An 11,190-nucleotide genomic window follows, 5' to 3' on the forward strand; every position below is an offset into this window, starting at 1 on the left:
TAGGAATCTGCAAAATGGAAGAAAATGGCAAAAGTGCAGTACAGCTGGTTATCACTAGTCTTTTTCAGTTCTCTTCAAATTATAATAATCTGTTTGATACAATTTTGAATGTGATTGCCACACAAATAATATCTGTCAGAAATTTAAAAAATAAAAAGATTTCATTGACAAAAGATGACAAAATGCTCATTGTGTAGCAAAGGATACCAGATAATCAATAAGTATCAACATTTTCTAGTTTTATCTGGGCTACTGAGTTTACTATTGAATTTATATATCTACTAATAAGTATTTGGACACCCACATAATGGTGATATCTGAGGTTCTGATTGTGTCATGCCCTCTCAAGTTAAATATTACATACAAAACAATATTAGCAGTAGTTGCATGCAAGATGCCATAAGTGCAGAGTTATCTGATTTTGAGAAAGGTGTAATTGTTGAGTATCCTAGAAATGACCAGTCCTTAAGAGGCATATCTAGATGGCTGAATTATTCAAAATCAACAATGGCCTACATGATTCAGAAGTGGAAAGTGAGTGGTGATTGTTGGAATGTGCGAGTCGACAGACTCATGAAACTATTAGACAGAGACCAACATAGAAGAAATACACCCAACCAATGGCCCGCAAACTCCAGAAGTTTCAACAGGCAGACAAGAGTGTTGTTTTGATGAATACCATCAATAAGGAAGCACAAATCTGGAAATCTGTATTGCCAGTCAAAAAATAATGATTTCCCGTATAAGAGGCATGAATGCCTTAATGTGACTTTTCTACAAACTAATTGATATTCCTGCATATCACTTCTCAAACACCTGTTGGCTAGGAAGCCACACTGTAACTAGTAATAATGCATTGATTGATGTAGTATTGATGTTGATCATAATTACTAATTCAGTCAAGTGGCTGTGAGGAGCATTATGCATTTTGCTCCCTGGTGCAATCTTTATTGATCCTAATTTCTGCTGCCCAGTGCCTCCCAAAAACTCTACAAATTTTGCTGCTCCTAAATTCTACAGCCTAGTGACTCTCTTAAATTCTAAAAATTCTACCATCCCTCACTTTTGCTACTTGGTACTCTTCTAAATTCTAAAATTTTTGTTGCTCTTAATTCTGACATTCGGTGATGTCACGCTGGTTGCACCTGTTCTGGACCAGTGGGAGGTTAGCATTTTTTCTATCTATTAGTTTTACTGTTGAGTAGAATCACAAAAAGATTTTGTGAAGAATACGAATTGTCCAAATATAATGTGTGTTCTTTGTGTAAAATTGGCTTTGATAGTTCTTTGACTAGTTTCAGATGGATTTTCTGTAGTATGTATTTTATCACGGCCAGTGTATATTTTGAAATTATAGCAGTAACCTGTACTGGACTCGCACAATTTATAAACTTTTATACCAAATCTCACTCTTTTTGACGGATTGTATTGTTTATAGGTTAAACGTCCTTTAAATTTTACTAATAATTCATCAATTGCAATGTCCTCTTGCATAGTATATATTTCTTGGAATTGTTGGTTAAAATAATTTATTATGGGCTTTATTTTACTTAATTTATCACTTTCATTGGCCACCTCATTATTTGCAAAATGCAAAAATCTACTTATTTGTAAAAAATCTTTTGTACGGCATCGTTTCTCTAAATATTGGAGTTGCAATAACGGCCCTCTTAGACCAATACATTTGAAATGCGAGTTTCTTCACTTCAGCCACAATTATACATAGGGCAATATATATTTTTAATTCATCACAGTCAATAGGAAACCAAGCTTCATCAATTTTTCTTCTTTTATTTTCATTATTTATCACTTGTTCCGCGTATAGATATGTCTCCGTTACAAGATTTTCCCAAAATATACTATTAAACATTATATTAAAAACTTCCATTTCCTCTTTGCTTGTACTCAACTGATCTAATGTTGCAGCTTTTATTCTGCGAATTTCCATATATTGCCATATTTTTGGTTGGTTCTCGCTTTTTTTCCAGATCTACAACTCAGGTGGTTGATCATAATTTTCATTATCGGATTCTTCGCTAATCACCAGTTGCTTAGTAGCTTTTCGTGCGAAACGTACAATGTCACTACTACTGGTAGCAAAGTTATCACTGTTCTCAATACTAATTTTTCTCTTTGAAGACATTATAATGGTTGATTTTATAATACTTCTTACAAACGATGTAACGTCAAATGCGAATGAGAAGTAACTGAACTCGCGCCTTTGGAATGTCTCTTATGGGGCAGAGACCCCATCAAGTTTCTGAAATGTTTTGTTTATGTTTCGCCCGGTAGAGTTACGACGACTCTGAGGCGTCTTTTTCATGTTTGGGCAGATTACCTTGCGACGCTTCTGAGGCGTCTTATTCATGTTTGGGCTGATAACCTTGCAACTCCCCTGAGGCATCTTATTCATGTTTGGTCTGATAACCTTGCGATGCCTCTGAAGCGTCATTGTAAGCTAAGAGGTTAAGAAATGAGAATACAATACAACAGTACAACTCATGGCTCAGATGTCTTAAAAATTCAGAACTAATTTGGTAAAGAAGATAGCAGAAAATACTTTTCTGTAACCAAACAAAGCTATCACTGTACGCCAGTAAACACTTCATTCTAAGGTCAACCAGTAAACGCTTCATTCATAATCACCTTGCCGACAAAAAGAATTAAAAATTACACCATATGAATGAGGTAGGTTTCTGTTATGAGACTCCATTTGAAAACAGCTTTTTTTTGTTTCATTATTAGAAAGCTTTCCCCCTACTCACTTAAGCTCACCAAATCTCAAAATCACATTATCAGCACTGCGCAAAGGTCACTGAACTCTCAACAAATTCCAACTCGGGCAAAGACTGATAACCAAGACGGTATGGCAACGAACTGTTGATTATGAGATTGCGAGTTCAAATTATTCAACTACTCAGCATTCAACTATAATATGACGCAACCAATTACGCCACTTTGTAACTAAACAAGAAATTATGTCTGTTTAATAGAATTAAAGAGAAAGTATTATCATGTGAAACAAAGCAACTTACATTGAAAGAAATGTTTAATAAAGTAAACAAATAAATATTAAGCTTTTTCTTTTTGTAAATTTTGATACCCTTTAGATCATAATTGTTCTTTATTTCATAAATTACGGTTTCATATTTTTAATTTTGTAATTTCTGAATGCCATCTTACCAGATTTAAACTGATGATCTATAATCCGGAAAAATCGATAATCCGGAATCGCCGAAGTCCCGACGAGTCCGGATTAACGACTTTTGACTGTACTTCTTTAAATATTTTATCCCACTCTTTTCAAAAATCTAACATTAAATCTACTTGAAAGATATCTTTGGTATGAGGTGCACCTACAAAACACAAATTTGGTTCTAACTGACCAAGGAATTATCTTTCAAACACAGGACACACTGCAATATACTCCTACAAACCATACAAGTGACTAAGAGCTGCAGCAATTAACAGTTTAAGTAGATATAAAATAAACCTTTATAAATGATGAAGACCTTTGCAAAAAAAGTTTAAAATTTATGTTAATTTTCTTTTACAAAATTTAAATTAGTGAATTTGAGGAAAACAGTTTCCTAATAAATTTTAACTTAAGCTTCTGAGTGGCATGGGTTTTGTCATGATACCTATATTTAAACAGCCCTTACTAGGTAAATTTGCATTTAATAAACCATTATGCTTAAGATAAAGAGTTCAAATTATCATTACAATATTTAACAATTTTATACAGTATTATCTTGAATTTTTTTTTTAATTATTACTAGAAATTATCTCAAACTGGATGACTAAAATTTATCCTAAGTGAATATATATAAATGAATCTTTATTTTATTAAACTTAAATTAGAAAGTTTAAAACATAAAATGCACAATATTAAATGAATTTACAATTTTAATATGCAGAAAATAATACATGCCTTTCTGTTTGTGCAAAATATTAAGTACGGCTTCAGCAGGTTTTGAAAGATATGCTGATGGATTGATGTTATTGCCAGCATTCTGAATAGGCAAAGCAGGTGTTGCAATTTGACGGCCACTGAAAGACTGGCAAAATTCCTCAGATGTAGTACTGCTAACAACTGTGTGATACGCAACCTAAAATAGTTTTAAAAAATTATACAAAATTCAGATTTCATTTACAGTAAACAATATTATTTACAACTAATCCTTTCTTACAACAAAGTATTTTAAAATACCAATTTTAACCTTTCCTTGACGTGGTTAGTCGCACTGCATCTATAAGATGTTTCAGAGTTTGAGGAAAGTGCAGAATCGCCCACTGCTTGGCACATTTTTAAGAATTGCACATACTCGATATCCATGTACACACTGACCTATTTTCGCTTAAAAAAACATCCCAGAATTGCACAAAAATGGCACTGTGCACTCCTTTTACCCATGTACACATCAACCTATTTTCACTTAAAAAGGTCAAAGAAAATTGACAAAAATCCAATTCTTCTTACTCTTGTAAAACGCGCCAAACAAACGCCAATCAAATAAGTGGGTGACTCTGCACTTAGCCCAGAGTTTTTCAAAGCCAAAAGAATTTATTCTATTTTAAATAGTTAATTGTTACCTATTCAAGATTCTTTGTAGATACAAAGTATTAAACAAATTTTTTTATTCGTAAATTTTATTCAAAACCAGCATTATAACTAAGTCAATAAAAGTAAAGGTGTGACAAGTGAATTTGTAAAAGACTGAGTCTTGTATACTTATTACAATAACACACATTCAAACAAAAATATTATTTTAAAAGTTGTCTGATTCAGCACTATCTTCCTCTGAAATAGATATTTTACACATGTAAGAGTCATATTTTCGACAAGTAGCACATATATACTTCCTATTGTTCCATTGTTTATCATTTCGACATAATTTTGACAATTTCTGCTTCTTGGCCTGATTACTAGACTCTAGGTTATTTTCTGTGGCTCAAGAAGGTGGTTTTGTGATCACTGCCAATCTAAGGCAAAGAACTGAAATACATTTTTCTTCTGTGCCATATCATTTCATCCATCTCAAGATGTTTGACCAACTGAAGTAAGAAGATCCTATAATTTTTCATGATGTTACCATTTTGTGAGTACATAATTTGAGCATTCAGGTCTCTCAAATCAATGTACTACTCAGTGGTCCATTCTGCTATAGAGCTGAGAACTGATTCATCAATGAAAAATAACCAAGAGTCTAAAATCTCACAGCTTTCCGTGCAGCACTAATCACACCCCGTAAGCGTACCAAAAAATTCTGTTTGCTGGCTTTCTTTCTGCTTAATGGTGGACATTTATTCCATTAAATCTTTTCCATTGTTCTTTTGATAGGCTATTTAGTACGTTTCATTACTGAAATTTTTGTCCTCAGATGATGAATCAACTTCACTTTGCTCCGTTTCCAATCTTGATCAAGCACTCGAAGATCGCCTCTATCGTATCAGATTATCTCCGAAATCATCCTTCTCTGTTGAATCATCATCAAACAGTATACTATGAATTTTCTTCATGTCACCGAGATATTTAAATCAAAGGATCTCTTTTTTGAATCCATTCTACAGGAAGGAAAATGAAAGAGGAAGAAGAATTTAGTCGTGTTGCACCTACTGAGTGATTATAATACTTCCTGCATTTACTGTTGATTTACAATCTACCAAAAGTGCCCCAGCAACTGCAGAAAATAACATACAAAAAGGAAAATACAGAATTCATAAAAATATCACATCCATAACACTGGCGATAATGGTCGCATTACACCAGTGGGGCAAATGCAGCTGTCGCAACTCTGCACCAACATGTATGAACCTCTTTAGTACACTTATCTTTAAGTAATCTTTAAGTTAAGAGGATAACATGAAGCCCCTCTCCTGGAAGTGCCTATTGACGGCAGAGGAGAGGAAAGTGGAGTAATGATGCTCCTGTGAGGTGCACGTGACTAACAGCATCTAAAGAAGATTAATAAATAATGCTGTTTGATTATAAGATATTTCTATGAATATTTCCAAAGTTATTCATAGCAATTAACAACACCCCCTTTCTATTCCTCTAATTCTAAAATCATTTTAAAAGTATACAATGGGAAATAGGTACATACAATAATCGTCAAACTTTTTTTTTTTACAAATTTTACTGTCTGAAAATTGAGGAGGAAAGATTTTGGAATAATTAATATCTGAAGGACATGTTTATAGTACGAATATAACAAATGAAAAGAAGTTATGGATAAACTACACTTAATTACCACAATATTTCTTTAAAAGAAACCTATATGCCAATAAGAATACATAATAATATTACAATATCTAATAAGATACCATTTCCACTTCTCCGTAACTTAAATCTTACCCATTCTTATTTTTGTCCTCTGATACTCTTTAGGATAATGAGAAAATGAACAGTGCAAATAGAATAATAATTAGAGAAGATGAATATGCAGCTGACTCTAAGAAATTATAAACAATGTCAGTTTGTGTTTGCTTTGCCTTGAATGGTCAGTTTGTGTTTGCTTTGCCTTGAATGGTCAGTTTTTGTATTAAGCTGGCATAAAGTTCAACAGTTACAATCTTAAGGTACAGCATGACCTTCACGACAGTTTGTCAGTGTAAAGAAAACGTTAACAGCTTATTCTCTGAACTATTTTAAAATTTTGGGAGTTTTGTTCTCTGAATATAATGAAGGGGAAAATTACGTGATTTTTTTTTTTTTTCAACTTTTAGAATTACAAACCTGGCTCTAAAAAACTAGGGTGGAATACAAGAGGAAGTATAATATTATAAAGAAAAGTAGATTACAGTCAAAAGGCTTTAATTCGGACGTCCATAATCCAGAATGATCTATAATCCGGACCTCAAAGCTACAAAATTTATGCGCATGCGTTGAAGCATAATGCGTTAACACATGTGCATAATACCTTTACGCATGCGCATAATACGTTTACGCATGCACGTTTAATGTATAACAGACTGTATAATATAAGCTAAAATTATCCAATTATATATTTCAGTTAATGTTGCAGATTGCATTGTTCCTTAATCTCCTAACTGGATCCGGCTTATTATTTTTTGAAGACCGTTACAGAAATTTTATAAAAGTAAACTTGAACTTTCGATTATGTCAAAAAAAGAATTTCCGATTCTGGAGCTACCAAAGGATCTACAAAGATAAAAAATGTTTCGATGTCCATCAAACAAAAATAGGAATTGCTGCAAAATACGAATCGATTCTCTAACCATTCCGAAATATGTTTATCAATGTCATGCTGCTCTGCGGCAGAAGGGTGCGGCACGCAATGAACTGGAAGTTGATCTGTCAGCACTATCCTTATCTTCAAAGAAGATGTTTTTATTTTATTCAGCTTATAATTCCTTACTAAATGTAGTATTTCATCTCGCTGTACTCCGCCTTTGATATGATTTAAATCAAATTCCTCGTCATTATATATCACGAATACACATCAAATAGTTTTCTGGTTGCAATTTTCTAATTTCGACTATGCATAATGTATGCTTTATGCATGCGCGCATTGAAAGAAATGTTTAATAAAGTAAACAAATATTAAGCTTTTTTTTTTGTAAATTTTGATACCCTTTAGATCATAATTGCTTTTTATTTCATAAATTACAATTTCATATTTTTAATTTTATAATTTCTGCATGCCATCTTACCAGATTTAAACTGAACATCTATAATTTGGAAAAACCGACAACCCGGAATCGCCGAAGTCTCAACGAGTCTGGATTAAAGACTTTTGACTGTATTAAGTTTTATTTGCATATTTATTTATCATAACCATAGGATGAACAAATATGCACTAAAGAAAAATAAATTCGCATAAACGTTGTTACAAATTGGGTTTTGTGTACATACATAGCATGTCCATGAACATAATTAAATTTGGAAGTATGTTTGCATATGATTATACATTTGTAACTGTTTAAAAGCAGTTTGAGTATTATGACCTAAGTTCATTTACAGATCCAATTCAATAGATCTGCCAATATTTCTGTTGCGCATGCAGATACAAAATCTTTCTTTCGTGAATCAAATAATGACACAAATCACATGGAGGAGAAAACAAATACACCAATTTCACCCAGAAGAGCTTGAAGACAAAAGTTTTGAAACTATTTCTAGATGGTATATCTAAAAGAAAATACATTGACAACAATTGCAAAACAAACTGCAACAAATACTAACAAAGAATACAATGATCATTCATTATACAAAGTTCACTTTTCAAAAAATAAATAAATGCATTCCTATATAAATTAAAAATAATAGTTTCCCTGTGTGCTGTTTTTTTTAAATTTAACATTCCTAATAATAAGTTAGATTTTAATTATTAACAAAACTGTATAATTATCTCTAAATTTTATTGATATTAAGAGTTTTAAAATGTTTCATTTTATACATTAACAAAATAACAGCTGCCTACCCTTCACTGCTGCTTAGATACAAACACTATTACACTTTAAAAAGTACTTTAATTTGAATGTTTTGAAAACAGATGAAATTTTGCTATTTCCTTGCTTTACCTGAATATAAGAATTGGTGCAGTTAAGACTTACAAACGCATCTGAAGCTCCCAACTAAATTCAAATCATTTGAAAATTTGTAAAATTTAACACATTAAATACTATTTCCAGGCATACACTGTGGCTCTCACTATTACAATGATTACAACCGTGTTAATGCTAAAATTAACAAATAATTACAACAGAGCTCATAAAATTCATATTATAAGTAAAGCTGAAAAGGTGGTAATAAATTTCAGATACAAAAAAAAACTGAGTTTTATTACCGCCTTCTCAGGGTTGTTTCCTAACAGAATTGTGCCTGCCCCCCAAACAAAAAAATTAATTCAAAATGAATTGTCAACAACTAACTAAAAAAATCTGTGTTCAATCATTTGAATACTATAATTCTGTTACAATTCAAATTAACCTTGCTATTTAAATACAATTTATACACTTAATGAGGTATAAATTAATACGTTAAAATATCTAACAATCTGCATGATATATGCAATACAATTATCACTAGTACATTAAAATGCTATGCTTTATATTATATTTTAAGCAACAGTGAAACATGCCTTGTCTAATTAAATTATGTAAACTGTGTAAAACAAATCAAGATCACTTTACATAATTCTTACATTTTCAGTACTTAATGATCCTGTAATCAGTACTTGTAAAATTTTACTAACACAGAGCATCTGAAATATAAACATCCAGAAATTGTTTCTTAAATTGTTCATGTATTTTACAAAATACACGCAAATTTTCTTAAATACTCCTTCAAACTTCATCTTTTTTGTTTATGCTATTTAATACAAATAACTTCTAAACAATCTACATTATAATAAATCCTCTAAAAATCTCAAAGCATAAAAGAACGAAAGCAAACAGCATCTGAAAGGGATTAAAAAAAGAGTAATTTCTTTAGACCAATACATATCCTAAAGTTTTTAACAGCTAATTTACTACTGCAATCAGAAAACAACTACAATTTTAGAAATTAGAAACAAACGCCTAGTTTGATTCCAAAGTCCTACAAACGTTATTGGTATTGGAAAAGAATACACTTTCTGCTAAAATATTAACATACCAAAATTCACTTACATGAATTTAAGAATAACGAAGGTTTAGAAGTTTATTTGCTTACCAACTGCTCTTTAACATACATCGGGTCAGACCTGTTATTTTCCACAGATGATAACACAGCAAAATTATTATTTTTAGTAATACAGGGAATAGGATTTTCATCTTTCAATGTGTAATGATAAGGAGTTGCATCTGGGACCACCGTAGCTTGGGTATACCTGTCGTATAACTTCTCATTCACTCTCCACACAGGAGGGCTTTCAACAACTTTCTGCAAAATTCCTTCGCTTCTTAAATTATACAGAACACTATTAACTACCTTCTTCGGCTGTTGTACAGCACGACAAATATCTATTAGTTTAACATCTTTGTGATAGTTGAGCTGAAAAAAATCTAAGAGCTGCCGTCTTAAATCGACATTAGACATAATTTTGATAGGGTTGGCAATTGAAGCTCAGCTTTTTGTCCGTATTTAAAGCTTAGCCTTATTTTTACACGGAATACTTTTCAGATAGCATGCTTATCAACGCTTTAGAATATGTTAAAAACAACACACACAGAAATCAGTGCAGCACACACTAATGCACACAACAACGCCAATAGCGTTTAGGACAAGCAAAAGCAGTTACAGTGAAATAAAGAAAAAAAAAATTCCTCTACATGTATTGACCCAGCTTCGCGCTCATTGGTCCAAGCGAATATCATATCTTGGCACAGATGCAGACGCTGAATATAACAGAAAAAGAAAAAAAAAAAAAAAAAAAATTATAACTTCAAATCAGATGTTGAAACATTCCGGAAGCTGTTCTGTCTAAATTTACAAATTACAATATATCTAATAAACTGCAGTTATCCCGAATGGAATACATATTGACCACAAAGCAAATATTTCATTTCATCGAATATTTGTATAGGTATATACGTATAAACACTTTCTTTGCAATTATTTTAAAATTTTAGACAAAATAAGGAATAATGTACAGTGGCTCTCATAAGTTATATGCCACTTCTAATTTTCAATTTAAAGAGCTACTTAAAATATCTAATCAGTGACATAAAATTAGCGTCTCGTTCGTTTAGCATTATAATTTTATCCATTTTAAAACAACGTAGAGCTGTATCAAATTACTGAGAAAGACAAACCACAAAAGTGTAAAATAATTAGACTGTAGCTGAAGTCAAGGTCAAAAAGTAATTGGACTTTAAAATAAACGGTTTTTAAATAAAATTTCAGCATTTAGGTATATGTCCCTTTACTTGACGGACACATTTAATTCTTTTTGAATTAATTTCATAAGCTTCTTGGCAGTGCTTTAGAGTTCAAAAGAAGACTTTGCGAGCTCAACAACAGAAAATCTGCCCTCTCCAGCTCTATGAGATTTAAATTTGGAGGCTGCATTTATTTATAAAAGACTTAAACACCGTTAGACAAAAAACAAAGGAGATTTTATGCCGTGAGCTTCTAATCATTGTCATGATAAAATTTAAAGCTGTTTTGATGGCTAAAATTTCGCACAAATATTTTCAAATTCTGACCAAACCGTTATTAACTCAGTTATACCTCAATATCACAAA

The 11,190-nt window shown here is 31.8% G+C and overlaps 1 protein-coding gene across 1 annotated transcript in view; it reads right to left on the reverse strand.

Moving 5' to 3' along the window:
* LOC118189760 (uncharacterized) overlaps nucleotides 1-10,234 on the reverse strand; it is an 82,536-nt gene extending 72,302 nt beyond the window's left edge. Inside the window, exons 1-2 of the mRNA XM_085818649.1 lie at nucleotides 9,677-10,234; nucleotides 3,932-4,109 (exon numbers count right to left, since the gene is read on the reverse strand). Of these exons, the coding sequence (XP_085674775.1) occupies nucleotides 3,932-4,109; nucleotides 9,677-10,042 (544 nt within the window). The 5' untranslated portion in view covers nucleotides 10,043-10,234. The remainder of the gene's footprint in view (nucleotides 1-3,931; nucleotides 4,110-9,676) is intronic.
* Between the last annotated feature and the right edge of the window lie 956 nt (nucleotides 10,235-11,190).

The sequence above is a fragment of the Stegodyphus dumicola genome, chromosome 6 (genome assembly GCF_044657685.1).
Source record: "Stegodyphus dumicola isolate Sdum_Otavi_A_Nest chromosome 6, ASM4465768v1".
In the NCBI taxonomy this organism is placed as follows: Eukaryota; Metazoa; Arthropoda; class Arachnida; order Araneae; family Eresidae; genus Stegodyphus; species Stegodyphus dumicola.